General features: G+C 46.9%; 1 protein-coding gene across 1 annotated transcript in view; it reads right to left on the bottom strand.

Annotated features, from left to right (window-relative positions):
- The window catches only part of Lpar3 (lysophosphatidic acid receptor 3), a 68,268-nt gene that overhangs the window by 33,570 nt on the left and 12,418 nt on the right, over positions 1–22,280 (bottom strand). Inside the window, exon 2 of the mRNA XM_052730589.1 lies at positions 12,601–13,357. Within this exon, the coding sequence (XP_052586549.1) occupies positions 12,601–13,336 (736 nt within the window). The 5' untranslated portion in view covers positions 13,337–13,357. The remainder of the gene's footprint in view (positions 1–12,600; positions 13,358–22,280) is intronic.

The raw sequence follows: 22,280 nt of genomic DNA, 5'->3' as shown, positions 1-22,280 counted from the left end.
GTTTCCTTAACGCACAGAGTCAGCACAAATGGACAAGGGTCCAGACAGAACTCCATAATGAGCACTAACTTTTCTAGGAGCTCTGTGTCCTTCTGACAGGCCAGCATCTCATCCTAACAAAGAGATGTTCTTAGCTTCTGAGACACATGTGTGCGGAGGCCAGAGGTCAGCCTCAGGTGTCATTCTGAGACACATACAAACTCAAGGAATTACAGCTCAGGACCTGGTGTTACCGTGAATCCTCAGTATTCCTCCAGGTCTCAGCAGAAAGCACAGTTTGGGGCTGAGAAGATGACTCAGTCATAAGAGTGCTTTCCATGCAAGCATGAGGACCTGAGTTCAGTCCCCAGGATCCACATAAAAAGCCAGCTGTAGTGGCATACACTTGTAACCCAAGTGATGGGTAGAAAGAGACAGCCGGATCCCTGGGGCTTGTGGACCAGCCAGCCCAGCCTCATCAAGGAATTCCTGGGAAAAGTCAGAGACTGTCTCAAAACACAAACAACCCCCCACCAAGATGGATGTCTTCTGAGGAATGACACCTGAGGCTGACCTCTGACCTCCGCACACATGTCCACAGCATCCAGGTGCACAACCACACAGACACGAATGCACACATGTGCACCAAGGAAGGAAGAAAGGCAGGCAGGCAGATAGGTCCTAGCTTGCATGTACATCTGGAGTCACAGGGGAGCATCTAAGAAGTCAAGCCAATCCCAGGAGTACAGCCTGTTTACCCTCACAAACAAACCGGGCACAGGGACTCTGAAGCTCAGAGCTTTTGTGAGGACACCAGGTCCAACTGTAGGAAGCCACAGGAACAAGGACCTTGGGACATACCCTGGGGAGGAACTGCTCAAGCTGTACCCAAGGTTCTGAACTCTGGCTGCAGGCTCATCTGTGGGGTTCTTGAGGTGAACTCAGTTATGAGGGGTGCTGTTCTAGACATGGCATTTATTTCATTAGCCTTGTCTTGGACCAAATAGGAAGGCTGGAAACAGAACAGGAATGATCTGTCCCTGACTCCTTGGTGAGTCCAGTTTGGAAATGCTAGGAATGTGGGAACATGAAGGGAGCCCCTGGGACTCCCTTGCTGCCAAGATAACATGCGGGAGTTCTCAGCCACACTGTGCCACTGCCCTTTTGTCTGTGTCCCAGCTTGATGATAAGGACAAGATACCAGCATGAGAGAAGAAAAGACTTCAGAGTCAAGGAGATTAAACACCAACCAATACACACAGCGAGTCTTGATCCGGGGGCAACATTTAATGAGCTCTAAGTCTCCTGGCTCCTGGTGGGGTTAGCCCTGTCTATCTAAGGTTGAGAGGTCAATCTTGTTGACCAGGCCATCATGGACTGGTCACAGGGGCCAATGCTTTACATAAGGGACCGCATTTGCTTTGAAACCTCGCTGTATAGCTTCTTAACTGTCTCCAATATTTTTATCTTGACTTGCTCTTTGTAAGGGGACAAGGGAGCATGAGAGCGAGCTGAAGAAACAGGCAAAGAAAAGAAGTGGCTTTGTGCTTTTTAGAGCCTTCACCGCACTTCCCCCACCATCTGAATGAGAGACCCCTACACTGTGTGGCAGGCCCTGGTATAACCCCACTCCACACGACCAGCTGCCCTGAACCAGCATGAAGGGCCCTGGAGATCCCTCTGGGCCCAACTCTAACAAAGACATCTCTCTCCACGCCTTGTGGTCAGTGAGAAAGGTCAAATCCTGTTCTAGATTAAGTCAGTCCTTCCCAAAGACACAGATGGATCTTGACTGAGAAGCAAGTGTTTCCCACGAGAGGCTGGATATTATTGGTGGGAACCAGAAAGGAAGCAATCATGTCACAGCATAGTATGACAGGTCTCTAGTGACACAAACCAGACCCCACAGCATTGGGACTGAGGCTGAGGAAGCTGATTCTGCAAGAGCCTGAAGGGAGGGACCGCTGGCTGGTCAGGCACACGCCAAACAGTAGGTAAATACGGTGCTTATGCACTCTGAGGGGGCACAAGCTGGGGCGGAGAGACGAAGTTTAAATGGATACTTCTTTGCCTTTTTGGCTTGTGACCTGGGCAGGTTTCCACCCTTCTCAGACTATGTCTCCACACTCAAAATGGAGGCAGCAATGTCAAGCATTGTACAAGGGTAAAACAGAACAATGTGATACTCATTTGCATACAATTCTGCTTTTTCTGCATAGTGTTGCTATTAGAAATGAAACCAGCAGGGCTGGGAAAGTGGCTGAACGGCTGATGTGCTTGCTGCATTGGTGTGAGGACCTAAGTTCAGAGGCTGAGAACCATGGAAAGCCATACACAGGAGCACCTTTAGTAGCCCAGAGCATTACATAGCACATGGTCTGCCCAGTTAGCCACAGGAGATGCTCTCCGTACAGCATCACACCCACCTCAGGCCCAACTCACTTTCACACCTGCCTGGGCTCTGCTGCACTTAGAACAACAGTATACCATCTAAGGGTAAAAGAGCTGTGCTCTAGCCACAGCATGTCTTCCAAGCAGAGCACCACTGCTGTTTAGAACTTTATTCCATAAACACTCTGCCCTGCTCCCTTCCCACACATGGCCCTGCAGTGGCTTCCCAGCCATATGCATGAGCCTGTCTCCTGCCACTGAAATCCGGCTTCTATCTCACCTCCAAGAGAAGCCTTCAGGGACCATCCAGACCCACAGCGCTCTCCTGCCTGGTCCTTTGGTCAGTCTCTTTTAGTTATATTTTCTGGGTAGGCATCTCATTTCCTCAGATAACCCAGGTTCCTGTGAGTCACACAGGGGGCAGCCACACACAACAGCTCTGACTTAATGTAACCTCCCGCATGACACACTGTTGACTCGTAAGCCTTGGTCATCCCCTGACAACCATAAAACACTAGAGTAAGGCACATGCCAAGTGTCTTTGGAGTGGGGGCCAGGCCTAAGTAGATCTTAGTAGGCGGTCAATAAATGTTTGGGATAAGAAGATACAAAGAGCAGAACTCTCTTCTTGTTGAGAAAACATGAAGAGTGAAATAGACCCACGACTATGTGGTAAGTCTTCTGACTAGACCACAACAGATGACTCCTGTGCTGCCACTTGGCACCCTAGACAGGTAACTTGCTTCAAGGTATGAGGTTGGCACCTGCTAAAACAAGAAGGAACCAAGAAGCCCCGAGCTCAGGCCACAATACTAGCAATGATTTGCTAGGCTAGGTGAATCTAGTCAGCACTTTCAAAAGATAGTGACTCTGTAAGGCCACAGGATCTTTTCTGACACACTGCAGAGCTCACAGGACAGGATGGTCAAGGAAGGCAGGAGGGAGCACAGAGGAGGGTTTCACTTGGGGTGTCTCCAGCTAGTATGTGTTGGTTCTCTTGCCCTTTATTTCAGACATCTCATTGGTCCCTCAGTCTGTGACAGGCTGTGAGTTCAAAAATCATCCCATTTCCTTGACTCCCACCCAACATACTTGCCTTAATTTCCTACTGAACACAGCTGTCCCCCGTTGAAATTTCCAAAAGGTACGATGTTAAGGTGAATTCGATAAAATTCTACCACGGGTCAGCATGCATTCATCATAATACTCTAGCTGTTAAACTAGCCCAGTAGGGGTGAGGGGGGTGTTTAGATGGTGGATAGTGACCACACTGGCAGACACCAAAGCCCCTGAGAGGTCACACAATTCGGCAACTCTGATCCTTCGGGAGGCTTGGTGCAGGACCTTTCACCAGAACACACTCCTCAGAAGGTCAGATGTAAAAATGCTTCTACCCTTTGCATTCAGAAAACATACAATGGTTATTCATTCCAGCCGAAGCCTCCTTGGATTTCTAAAAACAAAAAAATAAACAAGCAAAAAATAAACAACAACAACAAACCATAAGCCAGAAGAAAATCCAAGGACGGGAGTGAGAACAGGGATTTACAAGCTGGCTTCATTCAGTATAACAGCACTCGCGGGGTGCTGTGGGGAGACACAGGAGGAGATGATCAAGCCGTGCCGGGCTTGGTAGGAAGGGTGCTGATTTGGACAAATGAGAGTTGAGCTGACTGCAGAGAGGGGCACCGGAAACAGTGAGATGGGGAAGGGACGGAAGGAGCTGAGGCGGCAAATGGCTATGTATGGAGAAGCAAAGAAGACAGACCCCTGGCAAGGCTGTGGAGGAGAGGGCAGCCAACAGAGGTGGGCCACAGAGATACACCAACAGACATGGCGGCCTTCCCAGGCCCCATGCACCGCCGAGAAGAGGGAGTGGATGGTTAATCTGAATTGCCATCTTGATTATCTTAAGAAACACTAACGGCAGCAGCGAGGCTCATCTTTGGGTCTGTGAGGGCATTTCCAAGGAGGGTCAACAGAGGGGTGAGGGGTTCCCAAGGGGAAAGACCTATGCTAAATACTGTCAGCACCATCTCATAAACTGGGAACCCTGACTGAATCAAAAAGGAAAAGGAGAAGGTTGCCTGAATGCCAAGATCTCCCTTTCTCTCCTCCTGATCCTCTGAGATGTGAATGAGCAGCCTTAGGCTCCTGCCACCATGGGACTGCCTACTGTCTCCCCAGGGGGCTGCCTGCTCTCCTACCATGGGGCTGCCTGCTCTCCCCCTACGGGGCTGTCTGCTGTCCCCCCACAGGGCTGCCTGCTGTCCCCCCCACAGGGCTGTCTGCTGTCCCCCCACAGGGCTGCCTGCTGTCCCCCCACAGGGCTGTCTGCTGTCCCCCCACAGGGCTGCCTGCTGTCCCCCCACAGGGCTGCCTGCTGTCCCCCCACAGGGCTGCCTGCTGTCCCCCCACGGGGCTGCCTGCTGTCCCCCCAGGGGGCTGCCTCCTGTCCCCCCCCCCACAGGGCTGCCTGCTGTCCCCTACGGGGCTGCCTGCTCTCCCCCCATGGGACTGCCTGCTCTCCTACCACGGGGCTGCCTGCTGTCCCCCCACAGGGCTGCCTGCTGTCCCCCATGGGGCTGCCTGCTACCACATCTTCCCCACCATGATGAACTGTCTCTTCTCAAGCGCCCAAATAAATCCTTGCTCCCTTAATTACCTTTCCTCGGGTGTTTGGTCACACCAATAAGAAAATGAACAAATGCAGGAGGGGGACGAATCCAGTGGCATTGTTGGGGCAGCTGCTAAGGGGCAACTGGACCTTGGCACTGAGTCGTTGCCAGCCTGCCTGAGAACAACAGAGTCCCCTGAACCCACAGAGTCCCATTGCACGTTATGAAGCACACAGGTCAACTGCTACCCAGTGACTACTTCAAGACTGAGTATAAACTCTGACCCCTAAACTCTGTACTAAGTGTTGGTGCCTTCATGGCTCCACTCTGAAAGGATTAGTCATGTGCCGTCTGATATGATTCCCTGCACACTCATAAGAGAGGAAAGGCCCTGAAAGACAGCAATCTCCTCCTCGTCCTCCTCGTCCTCCTCGTCCTCGTCCTCGTCCTCGTCCTCCTCCTCCTCCTCCTCCTCCTCCTCCTCCTCCTCCTCCTCCTCCTCCTGGTATTTTATTACCGAGGCACACAGGTAGCAGAGCAAACACTGAAATCAGGCTTCTGACCTGCAGAGGCACCAGCAAGATGCAAGACCACAAAAACTGAAAACAAAATATCTAAGAATTCCCAGCGACTTTGCTTAGCTTCTTTGGCCTTTTTGTTTTAAAGTGTGTGTGTGTGTGTGTGTGTGTGTGTGTGTGTGTGTGTGTGTGTGTGTGTTCATTCATGCACATCATTGCACTCACACGCTTGCTTGCCTCCTGCCCCTTCACCCTTCTCTCCCTCTCTCCCTCTCTTCCTTCCTCCATTCCTCCTCCTCTTGTTTAGATGCAGAAGCATTTCACCGACAAAGCACCTAACCGCTAATGGCCTCTGTTCTAGCCCCGGTTCTTTTCAGACCCAGCAAATCTCTCAATTCTAGCAAAGGTGGTGGGAGCCTTTGAAAACGAGGTACCTTAGCAGAATGTGTCCGTAAGATAAGGACAATGTGTCACGAGGAACATCTTGTACACAAGATGCTGGCTCTGTATTACAGGACTGCACTGAGCTCACTGTTGGTTAGGGTATATGACATACAATGTTTTATTCATAAATTTTACAAAAATGAAATGAAGTATTAATGCAAATGCCATCTGTCAGAGGTAGGAGTCATTGACAGAATCTGGTCTGGAGGATGAAGGTAGTCACAGAATCAATACAGATAAGTGTAGAGATTTTCAATTTGTGGTGACCACAGCAGATGCTCCAGATCTCCAGTGACAGAGACAGTGCCATTGGCCAGCTGTCAGGTACCTTCTGCAAAGGAGACCTAGTCAGCCCCCTTGTCGATGGCTGTCCATATTGCAGAATCTCACGTTACTGTGGTACCAACAGCAAGCCTTTAGGCTCTGTCTCTAGGGTACCTGGTGGCATTTCTGGGGATAAGAGGGCACTCTGCTTAAATATGGGATGAAACCCATATGAGTTAAACTAAGGTCTAAGAAAAAGAGCTAATGTTTTCTTAGTACTTACTATGTACCAAGCACTAACTTAGTTGTTTTATAAACACCATCTCTTAACCTTCAAACCCTCACCATACCAAAGGTACTGTCTCCATCTTACAGCTGGGAACTCCAAGTTACAGAGTGATTAGGTAAACTGCCCAGGGTCACACAGCTCAAAAGCCACAAAGCCAGGATTTAAGTCTTATTCCCCTACAGGCTCTGAAGTCCTTCCTCCTACTATCTGCTTGGATAAGCATATGGTTGGAAAACTATGGATCTGTTAGATCCCAGGCAAGGGTCAGAGCCGTTACTGTGACCTTGCTTCAAGCTGGCTTGTCTGTTGGAGCATCTACACTGAGTTATGAAGGGTAAATGAAACAACATCTCAAGTGCTTGGAGCAACTGATCTCAGTGCAGGAGGACTCCAGCATTGCTCCTTTCTCTCCCTCCCAGGGCGGAACTCTCCCTGGCTGGGTTTGTTTGACTTCTGCTCTTTCATCACATTGGAACATGCGGTGCCCATTTGTAGTGAATTGACTGTAAAATGGCCTCCATAGGCTCATATGTTTAAACATTTGTGCTTCAGTGGGTGGCACTAACTCAGGAGGTTTGGAGCTCTTGGGAAGTGGAGCCTTGCTACAGGGAAGTGGCTGTCTGTGGGGCAGGCCTTGAGGCTTGTAGCCTGGCCCTGCCACCTGCCTTCTGTCTGTGTCCTTTCCTGCCACCACAGCCTCAAGCCACTCCCTGCCACCACACCTTCCTCACCACAGCAGACTGCACCCCTAAGCCGTGAATCAGAACAGCTCTTTCCTTCCTCAAGAGTCCTTTCTCAGGTGTGTGGTAACACCAACAAGGAAACCAGCGGTGCGAGTACTCCTCTGATCTGCTGTCCACTTTGCAGGTACATCTTGGCCACAGCGGCTAGAGGCCAAGCTGGATGTGAGCAAACCTGGGCTTCCTTGAGGTCCAGATTTTCAAAAGCCAGTTGACTTCCCTAAATCTCAATTTCCCCATTTATTCATTGTGTCAAAATCTAAACTGATGTCTCCCTCAAAACAAAGGAAGGTCTAGCACCAGTCTATGTGAGATGATAGAAAGAAAGAAGAAAATGTCTAGTTCCTTGTAATTACCACAGGCCTTTGCAACAGCCCTTAGTAACTATTTATATATATAAATAATGTATGAATATATATAAATTTATAAATCTATATTTATACATATTTATGCCCATAAATATGTACTAATATATATACACACATATATACACACATATATCAATGCTTTTTTTGGCAGAGAGAGAAGAGGTAGAGTAGGAGGGAGAGAAAAAGAGAGAAACAATCTCTTTGACCTCAAGACCTTGGCTTTTCAAATATTCCTGATCATAACTCATTGGAATGGATGCATCAGTGTACGTAGAGTTGGGACTATTAAGTTTGGTGTGTACTATCTTGAAACATCCTCATGGATAACTGGGGAGTACATTAATGGATTACAACCCACAGTTTGAATCACTCTACAGAACAGGAAGTCTTGTGGAGGACTTTAAAAGCATAGGTTCACACATCCCTTAGCCTTTTCTTTTGTTTTGCAAGACATTGCAAAATAGAAGAAATTCAGCTAGCTTCTGATTCCCGTATCTACAGATCACATGGTATATTGTTGGACAATAAACACAGTTTTGTGTGTATGTTTGGTAACTCCAGTGGATTAGACTTGTTGACAAGTAGGATTTCAAAACTGCATCTTAGACAGGGCATGGAAGGAGGGATCATATGTCTCCCATGTCTTTTCAATGAGTACCAGTAAGCAACTTCCTCCATGGATGGGGATCCACATACCTCACAGCCTAGACATGCACTTTGCCTCAGGGCCACTGAACTATGAACAGGATGCTGATAAGCCTTTCCAGTCATGAAGGTTCAGAACTCACAGCACCACCATCGCCACCACCCTTGAAAAGCAGTCTACCCTTGATTCTGCTCTGTGTCCAACTGAGAACAACCAACTTTTCTGGCTCGCTGTTGAACTCTTTCCACAGTAGGAAAGCAAGCATCTGTGGTCATGGGCCCTTCCTCGTGTGCTGCAGAGGCTCTGGGTGTTTCTAACCTCACTTTTTAAAAAAAAATAATTATTTTTTTTTAGATTTATTTACTTAATTTTATGTGCACTGAATGTTTTGCCTGCATGAATTTATGTGTGCCATGCTTGTTCCTGGTGACTTCAGAGTTCAGAAGAGGGCATCTGATGCCCTGGAACTGGAGTTATGGTGGTTGTGAGCCACCATGTGGGTACTGGGAACCAAACATCAAACCTTCGTCCTCTGGAAGAACAAGTACTCTTAACCACTCAGCCAGCTTTCCAGCACCCTCTACCATCACTTTTGATCCTGCCGTTTCTCATACTTAGGATGTCTTCTTCTACCCCCATGAATTCTTGTTTCCTTCCAACTATATTCCAGACTTTCTAAGTCCCCCTTCCTGCATACTTTCCTCCCTGCAAAGCTCACTGAATTCATGCAACCACCTGCTTCCTAGAAACTGTTTATGAATATTTATGAACTGACTTTCTAATATTTCAAAAACACTTCTAAGAAACTTTGGGACTTAATCCCATTTAATGAGTGTTCCCTCATTAAATAAGAAGGTTTAGCATTTTTCATTGCAATACCTAAATCACATAATTATTAAAGATAACACTTTTAAGCTACTTATCTCACATTCTGAGAACTATCGACTATAACGGTGGTAGACCCCAGAACTGCTGGTTCTCCTAACAGTCCGTCATGTGGGAGACATTTGTTTTAGACAACTGAATTCTTACATGAGGAGGGCACCTGGAAGCTCCCCTCCCCCCGCCCCCGGGATACTGGGAGATGCTCTTACGAAAACAGCTCTGCGTTTTGACACAGTTAATCCACGAACTCTGTGTTGGCTACTGCCCTGCAGGAGTCTGGTTCATTCATTGTTCCTGCATTTCTCTCTGTAACACACACACACACACACACACACACACACACACACACACACACACACTCACACCTCTTCCTTTCCCTTTTCTTTGGTTACTTACATCTTGGAAAGAACTTAAAGACAATCTATTCAGTAATTTAATTTACCAAAAAGATGAAATAATGAGCTTCAGATCACTCTATAGAAAACTTTCAAAACATTTGGCGTCAACCCCCAAATCTCTGTCATTAAAGAATTTGGAAGCTAGACACTTAAGACATCACCACCTAGCTCTTCAGTTTCATTTCCCTTTCCCAAACTTCCATCTTCCACCAAATCCCTCTGTCTCACCACCAGAGAACTTCCCCAGATCCTCAGCACCAAAGTGTCTTCTTGTCACTAACCAATTCCCCAGTGCCACTGCGTCTGAATCCCACGACTTCTCATCTTTCTTGGTGATTTCACTGTTTACTCTGGTTTTCCTCTTAGCCAACACCACACCTGTCGAAACCACACAAGTCCTTTCCTTTAAACTCCCCCATTACCATCAGAAAGCTCACATAGGACAGTTAAACCCATGATGGTCGCTACTGCAAAGACCTGCGTTTTTTCCACATGGGTGGGGAGGGACGAACAGAAGCCCCTTCTACCTCTTGTGTTTGATATAGATAAATGTGCTGAGAGAGAAGATAGTGTATCTTGCAGATAAGTAATTTCTCAAGACATGTGGCCAAGCAATAAGTATCCCTACAAACTGAGCAGGAGATGTATCCCAGCTCATTGACTTCAGTCTTGACTGGAAGAATCAAGAGCCGTGCTCCAGGGGGAAGTAACCATAAATGCAGGCCTGTCCTTCCAACGTGCTAAGGGGTCAAAGGAGAAGGCTGGACGGAAACACACCAGCAAACCAGTACAACACATGTAGGCTCAGCAGTTAGCTTTGTTGGTAAAGTGCGTGCCTTGCACACTCGAGGACCCGAGTTTGAGGCACACACTCCATGTTAAAAGGCAGAGCGAGGTGGCGCACACTTGTAACCCTAGTGCTCATGAGAAACAGGTGGATTCCTAAGGCTTGCTGGTCAGCCACTTAGGCGACTCGGTGAGCACCAGGCCAGTGAGAGACTGTCACACAAAACAAAGCGGAGAGCACCTGAGGAATGCCATCTGAGGTTGGCTTCTGACCCTACACACACACACACACACACACACACAGACAGAGGACACACACACACACAGAGATAGAGACGGAGACACACAGACATACACAAAGAAATACACACAGAGAGAGACACAGACACACATACAAAGAGAGAGAGAGAGATAGAAAGACAGACAGAGAGACACACAGATAAACACAAATACATAGACACAGACACACAAAGAGACACGCACAAGACACAGACACACATCTCTCTTTCTCTCTCTCTCTCTCTCTCTCTCTCTCTCTCTCTCTCTCTCTCTCTCTCTCTCTCACACACACACACACACACACACACACACACACACACACACACATTATAGACTATGACAGCACATATGTACATTCTCCAGACCTTAGCTCCACAACCAACAGGGAAATGATTTAGAGCACATTGCTTAGACCCTGCACTTGGCTTCTTTACCCGGTCATGGCAGGATAACTGAAACACCAGTCTCACAGAGATGCCATGAGGATTGAATACGTCAACACTCATTAAAAACAACCACTACCGCAGCAGGGCAGTGCTCGGTGCACTGGGCACTGTACAGATATGTATAAACAGGCCTTGGGTTTGAACCATGTTGCTCGGTGTCTGCAGACCCCAAAGTCCTAGAGACATTGTGACGGTTTCCATCTACACCACATACACTCCGTGTTTCCCAACATGGCCAAAATATTCCAAAATCTGTAAAACTTTTCTTTTCAGTGTGAACCACAGTTACACAGTTAAAACTCCTCTGTTCCTAAGTGATTTGGATGATTCTAGATTCGCTGCCTTGGTTGCCCTCTCTTGCCTCCAGACTGCCTTAATTTCCCAGGTACTTTCTGGGCCCCTCTGCTGGCCATTCCTTCCACGGAGGGGCTTCCCTCGATTCTCTTCTTCACCACACTCACATTCACTTTCATGGTGAAGTGGTCAGGTGGCTTTAGACCATTTCCTCCTGCAGAGTCTCTCAAATGTCTATCAGCCCAGAACAAAAGCCCAAATCCCCGAGTCAGGCCTTGTCCTGTGAGCGCAAGACCTACACTCTGCACAGATGTCTGAAAGGATCTTAAACTGAATGTGTCTGAATCCAAACTCCTGACCCTCCCCGTAGCTCCTCCCTGTTAGGCTTCCTGATCTCGTTAATAATATTCCCCCCTTCCCCTGCTCCTCTCACCACCAATACACATCTTATCATTGCTTCACACACACCTCCTTTTTGAGGGAGGGCATCACTCTCTGCTCAGCTGGGATTGACCTCTATGCTGTCCTCCTGCCTCAGCCACCCAAGTACTAGGTTTATAGTCCTGAGCCTGGAAAGTCCCTTCAACATTGACAGTCTGGCCATCACCTCCAACAATGCTCTGGCTCCTGTGAACGCTCCCGAGTCCCAGAATGCCCCCTTATGTTTCTGCTTCTGCACTCATCTCACTCAGCGTCCTCCTACAGCAGCAGGAGAGACAGCCTAAAAGACAGGCATGTCAATATTTGGTCCAAACCCTTCCAGTCACTTCTCACCTCACTCAGAAACACCGAAGTCCTTACAATTACATGGCCCTACCTAACCTGAGTGGGCCATCTGTCCGACAGCTATCTGATCTCATGTCCTTCTACCTCCCCCGCCCCGACTCTTCATCTTCTGTCTGGTGACATGTCTCAGCTCTCAGGCTGTCCCTTCCTTACTTTGCAGCTCTGTTCCAAAGCATGTGGTCCCTCACACGCCTTTGAAAATCACAGGTTACACCTGTGCGGCATCTATTTTGCTTCCTTGCTACATTTTTTAGTACAAGACTGATCTTCTAGGTCCTGCTGGTGTTGTTTGCCCTGTCAGAACACTCATTTTCTCACTGCTATGAGAATTTAAGCTCTGTGAGTGGGAGTTTACGTCTTATCCCTTCACTGCCGCCTCCTGGTCGCACAGTGAGGGCCTTACACACAGTGGGCATCCCGTAGCGAGTGGCAGCTTGGATGGGAATACTAGCTATTTGGCTCCTCTTACCTAAGACAGTCATCACCGTCTTCATTAGCTTCATGGGAGCCCTCCGGCGGCTGATGGAGCCGCTCGTGTGTGGAGACAACACGTTGGTTTTCCTCTTGACGTACATGTAGATGCGCACATACACCACCACCATGATGAAGAAGGCCAAGAGGTTTGACACGGTCCAGAAAACGAGGTAACTCCTGCTGTAAATGGGGGCCAGGGAAGAGCAGGCAGAGATGTTGCAGATGCAATTCCAGCCCAGTGTGGGGACCGCGCCCATGAAGATGGCAATGGCCCACACCAACAGAATGAGCAGTGTCACCCTCTTTTTGGTCAAGTTGCTGTGGACCCGCATCCTCATGATTGACATGTGCCTTTCCACTGCAATAACCAGCAAGTTGGCCAGAGAGGCAGTCAGGCTTGCGTCCAGGAGCCCCTGTCGGAGAAACCAGCGGTTGACAGTCAAAGTTTTGGACACGGGGCCGGTGTTAAACATCAGAAATACGTAGGCGATTCCAGCAAAGAAGTCTGCGGCAGCTAAGTTAGCCAGCAGGTAGTAGAAGGGAAAGTGGAACTTCCTGTTTGTGATCACTGCTGCGATGACCAGGGAGTTAGAAAAAAAGATAAAGAGGCAGAAAAATGTCCCGACACACAAGACGATGACAAGCTTCGTCCCCGTCCACTCGTCGGCTGTGTCCGCGTTGCTCTTGTTGTAAAAGAAGTCCATCCGCTTGTCGTAGTGACACTCATTCATCGTGGAGAAGAGCTGCACATCCTGGGAAGGAAGGAGAAGAAGACAGACGTCACTCAGTGACACCAGGCCACCCCTCCTCCAGGTGACTCCTTTCAGGCTCCTGGGTCTCACTGTAAACGCCCCTGTGCCTGTACATTCCCTCCTGACTCCTACCGCAGGGCATCGCCTGCGTGCAAGCTGTTCCCCAGGGTCAGCTGAAAGTTCAGGGAGGGGACGCCTGTGTTTCCTTTATTCACACCAGGATCCAGAGGCTCTGCCTGCTCACAAAGGGTCATCGAACAGCTAGCTAATAAATGAATGGACGATCAAGGAGGCATCAATATGTCAAACGTGCTGTCTCATAATTTCCGCTCTGCACCAGTGACAGCAACAACATAGCACAAATCATTAATGAGTGTTTTCTGCTGGGAGCATCCAGGCCATTCCTTATTCATGAGTTCTGTTCAGTAATCAAAAGCAGGCTTGTAATGCCAGGCATATTCTTGCCAAGATAATGCTATTGAATTACTCTGCCAGGGCCAAATGCCTCCTCCAAGAGATCACTTTCCACACCTCCAACTCCAATCTTGATCATTCTATCAGCATCATTTAGTTTCAGGCTACAGTTACAATCACTTATTAAGCATATGGTGTAGGGAGGGAGACTTTGGTCTCACACCCCTCCCTGACCTTCTTGTTCGCTGCTTCCTCATAGTCACCCATTCTAATGGTACCAATGTAAATATGTACGCTCGGTTTTCCATTCCAACCACCTCAAGTCGGTCACTTCCCAGGAGACTCTCCAACCCATGGGTGATTGAGGACAAGGCCTTTACAGGTGCCATTGACATGTAGGGTTTGTGCAGATACCCAACCCAATGCAAAAACTAGACTCACTTAGCAAGTGAAGGCAAGTCCTCAAGACTTGTGTGGAAGGGGGCACCGAACTGTGATATCAGGCTTGCAAGGATGACACTGGTCCCTCCCAATAGGAGATTGAGTATGACATTTCAAAAACCAATGGAGTTGAAGCCAAGATTCTAACTTCCGGTTGGAAGGGCTATCAAATCCCCCACAAAAAAACAAGGCTGGGGTTTATTCACTGAACCACAGGCTCAGTAGACCTGAGAGTTGAGCTGTCTATCTTTTGGAATGAAGTCTGTGTAACAGGGAAAATATAGAAGAAATCCCAAATTTTGAAACTTCCTGTAGATTCTGGAATCTGATACCACACCGGAGTAGAGATTATCAGCCTAGACAACGATTTTAAGTAGTATAAAGCACAGCTCTATCTTAGTCTGCTTCTCAATTTATATTTTAATTGTATAATGATATCTTAAAGTAAATTAAATATTTGCTTTGTCATTGTGAGATAAAATACTCACTTGATATACTTAAATTTCGTTATTTTAACAGCTTTTTTACATCCTGTTATATGTCCTACTTAACTAACGCCTAGATTTGGACACTGAGGTTTTTCCCAGTGTTTGACCTTTATAAGCAATTAATCTTTATATACATGGCCAACTATAGGAGTAATTCTGTTTTTCAGAATGAGGTAGAGGATATCACTGTGTCTGACGGTTTCTACAGATCATGTCAAACTGCTTGAAAGTGATTGTATTTCTAAGTCTACCAGCACTATTGAAAGGTTTAAAGAAAATATTAATTAGTGCAATTCAATTAATTGCTCAAGGAGAAAATTAAGTGTTCAATGATGCTAAAATTATATACAGATGCAGGACAACGTGAGGAGCTCACTCTGTGAATGGTCTGCTGTGTCATCCCAAATCAATCGGGACCTCACTGTGGAGGCAGCATCACTCTGCCTCATCAGTGGACTCCACCCCATGAAAGACCGTTTGGGATTCTCTTCCGTCATTTCACCGTTTGAGAAACTACAACAAAGCTCCATTTATAAATCAGACTCAGCCTTCCCCAGACACCAAATCTGATGGTGCCTCGATCGTAGATCTTGGACTTCCCAACTCCAGAATTGGAAGAAATCAACTCTGTGTACAGACCTAGTTCAAGTTACTTTGGTTCTAGCCACAGGAATTGACCCAAATGCCACATGAGAACTTTTAATGATACAATTACACTGTCCTTTTGATAATTAAAAATGATTTACATATTTTGTTTTGTTATAGACTCTAGATAGCTAAGAAAAACATTTTTCTAATTTAAATGTAATATTACTCCTGAGTGATTTATTAGAAATATTATGTAGAATGTTAGAATTCAGATGTTTTTAAAGTTTGTTGATTTTTTTTCTTATTTTTTTAAAGAGATGTTAGATTTTTAGTTTGGGTTGTTATATTTGGTCAACTCTGTGATTGTGTGAGGCACTAAGGCCTTGATGATTGATACTTCAAAAATCTTCAAATTCTACTTTTCTTCCATAAGAATTAAGCTGTATATTCCTGAATTTTTTTTTTTTTGAAAAATTGTTATGAGACTAAGGAGTCATTTTTTTGTCTTAAAAAATGTTGAGCTGTCACAGGGAAACTATGATTAGCAAAATTTTCACTAAGCAGATCTCTTCCCCTGCACAAGATTCTACATCTGGGAGAAACAGAATGGGAGTAACACAGTTCATACCATGAGTTAGTTTAAAGCAAACAAAACAAAAAAACCAATATGGATTATCAAGCAGTAAGTGCAAATCATGCCAGGAAGTTGTGTAGCCCTGGCTGTCCTGGAACTCATGCTGTAGAGCAGGGTGACTTCAAACTCAGAGATCTGCCTGCCTCTGCCTCCCAAGTGCTGGGATTAAAGTCGTGGGCCACCACTGCCCGGTGTTGAAAGACTTTTAAACAAGAGTTCATGGATTCTGTGTCCATTCTGTTTTCAGTTGTACATCAATTGAAAAATCAGCTTAAGGTTCAAAGGCAAAGCCTGGGAGACCTGCATGTACTCAGTTGACCTGCACCAGCTCAGTTCACTTGAGGTTTTTCCACAGAGAACAAACTTGCGGTGATTTTTGTCTAAAAACTTCACACCCCCTAAGACTTTCCACACTGACAGCTGATGCAGCTGGACCCGGCCCTCACCAATTCACCCATGAGACTTCCTGCCATCTCACCCTGTCTTCTACATTTGCTACCAAGCTTACTGATGGTTCCCAGGGCAGATATGTTACTGTAATTTCTAAGCTGGAAATCACCAAAAATCCTAGCCAGTTTATAACTAATGACCAACTTAGCATTTCTTGACCTCTCTCAGCCCTTACAACATGAATCTGTGATTTCAAAGAAAAATTAACGTGTCATTTCACTCCTAGCCTACAGTGTTCTCTGCAAGATACTGCTGAGCAATTCAACTTGCCATCACTTTGGACGTGTGAGGGCCACGTTTGAGCACTTGTGCAGATACCTTATGGACTATTCAATGCCTAGGCTTTTCTTCCATATTGAGAAGGAAACACTGGTGTCCAACTCCTATCCCAGACCATCCTGCTCCAACAGCGCAGGGACCTGTCTATTATGCTCACCCTGATAGTGGTGGATTTGATGAACGAACAAGTGACCTTTGCCCTCTGCTATGTCCCACTCCCCTAAAATGAAAAGTCCGGAGTTAAGCAGCTTTGCTGACTTACACAACAGGCACTAAGCAAAACCGGGGAGTTCCATCACTTATTAACTCCGTGTTCCCAGTGAGTTAATCTCTCCACTCCAGTCTAATTTAATTGCTAATATTAAGTGTGCACCCCGGGCCAAGAGCTAGACTAAGCATTTTACATGGATCACTTCATTTCATCTTCCCAACAGTGATGCGCTGCCATTTTGCAGAAGAGGGAACACAAGCGCCTGTGAAGGCCACAAGGCTGAGAGGCAGTTGACTCTATTCGGGTAGCTACCCCATAAACCCACACTGCACTGTGCTTCCCCTCCTTAGGCAGAGCCAACACCAGGCAGAACTGTGAACTCTAGTGAGATGTTTGACAATGGCCATATTACTGAAAAACAGATGATTTGCTCAAATCTCGTTCAAAGACTGCCCCGCAGTATAAAACACAGATGGACACTCTAAACAGCCTTTGGTCCCCTCATTCCTCTTTTAAAATAGCCTGAGGTGGCGGGGGAGACCTTTCTTTCCCCTGAAAATGTTCAGTTTTTACAGTACATGTGAAGCAGTACAGTCACACTGACGTGCTGACTCTTAACTTCTCCCACATCTGGGCTGATGTTTGTGTTTATACTGAAGGTTTTAGAGGGTTTAGTAGTTCTGACCCAGACACAGGAGATGCTAAACCTTAGAGTGATGACCACAACTTGGAACTCCAGTAATGTAAGACTTCATAAAATGGTGGTTTGGGAAGTCTATATGCGGAACCCAAATGAAAACCTGACGAGCAAAGCGTTCATTTACATTCTCCCCAACTTGTTTCTCTGAAGGAAAAAAGATAATCAGGCAACTTGGAATGTGGGAACAATTATGGAAATGAAGTCATCAGGAAACCACTCAAGTGGCTTTTATTTCTAGCTCCATCTTCAGAGACGAGTCGCTGCCTGGCTTTTCAGCAGCATGCCCCTCTTCCAGAAGGACGCGGGGTGCAGAGAAGAAGGGTGACGGCTGCTGTCTGGATTGTCTCTTGCTGTGGTTCACGAACACAGCACAACCCTCTCCCAGTCAGAAACCTCATCTCGGTGGGAGTCGAATCTCAGTTTAGTTGCTGACTCGGGAATGCCTGCACAGGTTGTCAGTGAACAAACTGGGTTCAATAATTCATGTTAATGGCAAAGAAGGACAGCAAGAATGATTTAAAAGCACCTGTAATCCCTGGAGTTCACTTTAGCCATTACCGTCTAAGCCTCCACACCTTCTATTCCATCTCTGCATCCACCTCTTTCCTCACGTACCCCCAGGACTCATATTTCTGCCTCATTCCTGTGCAAACATCACTCCATCAGACATCTCTTCCTCGTGGCCCTCTAAGGGGAAACAGCCAACAGGCTGCACTCGGGCCATCTACCCTGCTCTGTGAATTGCACCATCTGACAATCTAGTTGGGGTCCTGGATGCTGCTCTCTCCAGCAAGAAGCTCCATTTAGGAAGGCATGCATTTTGTGTTGTTATGACACACCCCTGGACCCTGGAAGAATGCCCAACACACAATGGTCTCCGTAGATGCTTATTAAATACAAACTTAAGTGAAGAACCCTAAGACACCCATGCCTCATGACTCTAACCTTCTAACCACACTGACCCTTATCACTTTCTTCCCCCACATCATGCTCTCTAATTTGAGTGTCACAACTCATTCATTTTCCTGGCTTAACTTGGCACCCAATCCCGCAGGCAGAGGTGTGAGGATGGTGTCTGCTGCTCTTGAATGCGGCTTCACCAGAGCAGACAAGTTCCGGGTGGTCTGAGGAGCAATCCCACCGCAGAAGCTCCCTGTGAGGGCAGACCTCAGAGAGGAGGGTCCTCTTTGAACCTAACTTCAAAAGAAAAAGAGCCAGTTGTCAAAGCTGGACCAATCGAAGTCACACCACAAAGTCGGGTGGAATTGCAATCCAATATACACCATGCACATCCAGGGCTGAGTTCTGAATAAAACAGTCGGAATGAAGTGAAGGATCTCCCCAGCAGACAAATTCCTCCTGAATCACACGATATTCTACTGTTAAGAAGGGAAGCTTGAGGTCCAGTGCTTGCAGCGCTACCTAGCGAGCTCCCTTCAATGACTTCCTGTCCAAATGCAGACACAGACATGGAGAAAGCCGTGACTCTTCAGTTGAGAAACTGAGCAAACGTTATTTCAGTCAGATGACCAAAGTCAATGTCAGCAATCTGAAGCCCTGTTGATCGTCTAACTCCTGAAACCATGTCTTAGAAATAACAATTTACTCCAGGATCTTCTGAAGCAGCCCCACACTCTGCTCATCTTGTAAAACAAACAACAACAATAAAAAAAAAAAAAACAGCAGAGAAATCTCAAGCAGAGAAGACCCTGTGCCATTGTCATAGCTAAGAGGCTTGACAACTGAACAGAGTGTATGTGGTGGTATTGTGCTCCCCAATATGTTGTGCACACTAATAAACTTGTCTGGGGTCAGAGACCAGAACAGCCACTAGATAGAGAGGCCAGAAAATGGTGGCACACACACCTTTAATCCTAGCATTCCAGAGGTAGAGATCCGTCTGGATCTCTGTGAGTTCAAGGCCACACTGGACACAGCCAGGCATGGTGACACACACACGCCTTTAATCCCAGGAAGTGATGGCAGGAAGCAGAAAGGTATATAAGGCGTGAGGACCAGCAAATAGAGCCTGGTTAAGCTTTTAGGCTTTTGAGCAGCAGTTCAGCTGAAATTCATTCTGGATGAGGACACAGAGGCTTCCAGTCTGAGGAAACAGGATCAGCCGAGGCATTGGCGAGGTGAGGTGGCTGTGGCTTGTTCTGTTTCTCTGACCTCTCAGTGTTCACCCCAATACCTGGCCCCGGGTTTGTTTTTATTTAATAAGACCACTTAGAAATTCATCTACAAGTGTATATCCTGAAGGTTGAGGAGAGCTGAGTAAAACTAGCGTTTTAATGGTAACAATGTGTCTGTGTCTGTTCACTAATTATAGCAAATGTACTCCACAAACTTAGGATTTAACAATGGCAGCTACAGTGCAGGGGGATACGAACCAGGAAGTTCACTGTGTGCTCCACTTTTCCACAAATTTAAGTGGCACTACACCTAAATATTTTTAAAAATTAGAGACAAGGGGTAGGTTACCAACTCCATTACATTTATGATAACTTCAAAATAAATTGGTAGCGCCTACTTTACCCTTGCCATGGTAAAATAAACAGGGAAGTAGCGATTTGCTACAGCTTACACATAAGCCGATCTTGTTGGTAATGGGATAGCAGATGCCACCGATAATCTTCTATAAAGCTGGTGTGCATTTACTTCAGGGGTGCTTGCCTCATTATAGACATCCACCTTTTCTCTCCAGAAGGCTGAACACCTCACCTCTATTATTAAGAACGAATCTTCAACTAGGGCCCCTAAAATTACTCAGATGCGGAGCCTGTGTTCCTCACCAGCAGCTCCCCGCCCCCACCCAGCTATCTTCTGCACAGACAGTAAGGTTCCCAGGGAGGGGCCACACAGAGGACCAGCAAATGCTCACTTGGTGTGACTGGGGAAATCCCCAATAAAATGAGACACTGGAGCCAAAGGGAATGACTCAGTGAAGTGCTTGCAAGCATAGAGTTTGATTCCAGAACTCCTGTAGTAATAAAACTGTCAGGTGTAGTGGTATGCGCTTGTAATCCCAGTGCCGGGGAGGAGAGAGCAGGAAGATCCTTGGTACTCACCGGCCGCCTGGTTTAAGGGCTTAGCTCCAGGCTAATAAGAGACCTGTCTCCCCTAAGAGGTAGAGGACACTAAGGATGACACTGGCGTTTATCCTCTGGCTTTCACATGTGTCCCCCTTTCCCCCCACCCCCGCCCAGAATTTGATGTTGCCGAGTCATCACTAACTGGGAGATGGTGGTAATCAGGACAAACTGCAGGCCAGGCTTAGCAGAATAAATGGGTTATTATGTTAGATCACATTGCGAAGCCCTTTAGGCAGGGAGGGCAGCAGGAGACAGGTCAGCAAGTTCACCTACCGCCATCTCTCCCTAGGGAGTGGGTGGACTTATAGCGTGTGGTATACACCACAGCTTCTACCCTCGGACTTGTTTAATAAACAGCTGTAATCAAAGGCATTGTTTCCCGGATGTTCCTGAGGGCTGAAGACTGTCTTAAGCCCCTTGATTAAACAGGAAGGCAGCGGTGGAAACACAGTAGAGAGAGAATAACACATGGATTTTATGCGATCAACAAATTCCCTGACTTTGTTTATCCAAATGTAAAGTAAATCTTTAATTGTGTTTACTTCATTATAAAATTGTAATCCACGTCTAATTCACAGAGCTAAGGAGATACATTTTGACCTTTGACCCTCATCAAAAAATGCTAGTCAAGTGTTTAAAATTAGTATTATTTATATATAAATTCCTATGACAATCTTTAGATCACTGTATAATCACATTTCAGTAGCTTTACTGTTCAAAGGAGTTGAGGATACAAATGTTAAAAGTGTAGATAGTCATCTGGAAGGAAATACATTTGACCAAAGAAATCGTGTCTATAAAAGGTATCTTGAAAAGTTTCATGTTGCTGCCTTAACACTCTGCAACAGGAAGCCTTGTGGTCCAGACTTTTTTGTTGTTATCTAGCTGTACACCACATTCCTTCCTGTGGCCTGTCTCTAGTCCCCAGAAGGGTGCTTGGGAGTCCCTTGCTCTGCAGGGCTTGTCCTAAATCGTCTCCCACAGTGTCCAGTGGCAGGTCACTGGTGGACTGCAGAGACTGTTTCTTGCTTCTGCAGGGCATGCCCACCTGAGCTCACCCTCAGTCTCCGCATAGAAAGGAAAATGTCAAGGCCATGCCCTGCTGTGGGAAACAGTCCTGAATGATGCTTCAGATCCCAGAGAAGGGCCTGGGAGTGAACTCACCCCGACAGGGGAAGCTCCCGCTCCACATCCTTCTTGCCTCCTTCCCAACTCGTGCCTGCCCTGGCAACAAGGCACCGGTTGGGCTGTAGGAGATGGAGGGAGGTGGCCATGCTGACTTCCTGCCGCCTTCTTCCCAGGTTGCTGTGAGTGTGCTGGCTCAGTCGCTACTGGGCAGCCCTCTCAGGGGTACCCTTGCCTTCTCCTTCCTCTTGGCTGGTGCCTGGGGAGGGAGTGTTAACTATCCCTTGCTGTTTCTGGGTCAGAGACGCCATATCATTTCTTGCCAGTTCCCATGAGTTCTTTCCCTGCCAATTGCTCCTTTGACTGTCATTACCACTTTTCCTGTGCATACACGCATGTGGCAGCTGATAGACAACCTCAAGGGTCAGCCCCAGAAACACCATCTACCTCCTTTAAGGGGAGATCTCTTCTTGGCCTGGAACTTACCAGTTAAACTGG

This window comes from Peromyscus californicus, unplaced genomic scaffold (genome assembly GCF_007827085.1).
Source record: "Peromyscus californicus insignis strain IS unplaced genomic scaffold, ASM782708v3 Scaffold_9__1_contigs__length_137607984, whole genome shotgun sequence".
Classification (NCBI taxonomy): Eukaryota; Metazoa; Chordata; class Mammalia; order Rodentia; family Cricetidae; genus Peromyscus; species Peromyscus californicus.
The sequence above is the reverse complement of the archived record's forward strand: the minus strand, read 5'-3'. Positions and strand labels throughout refer to the sequence as shown.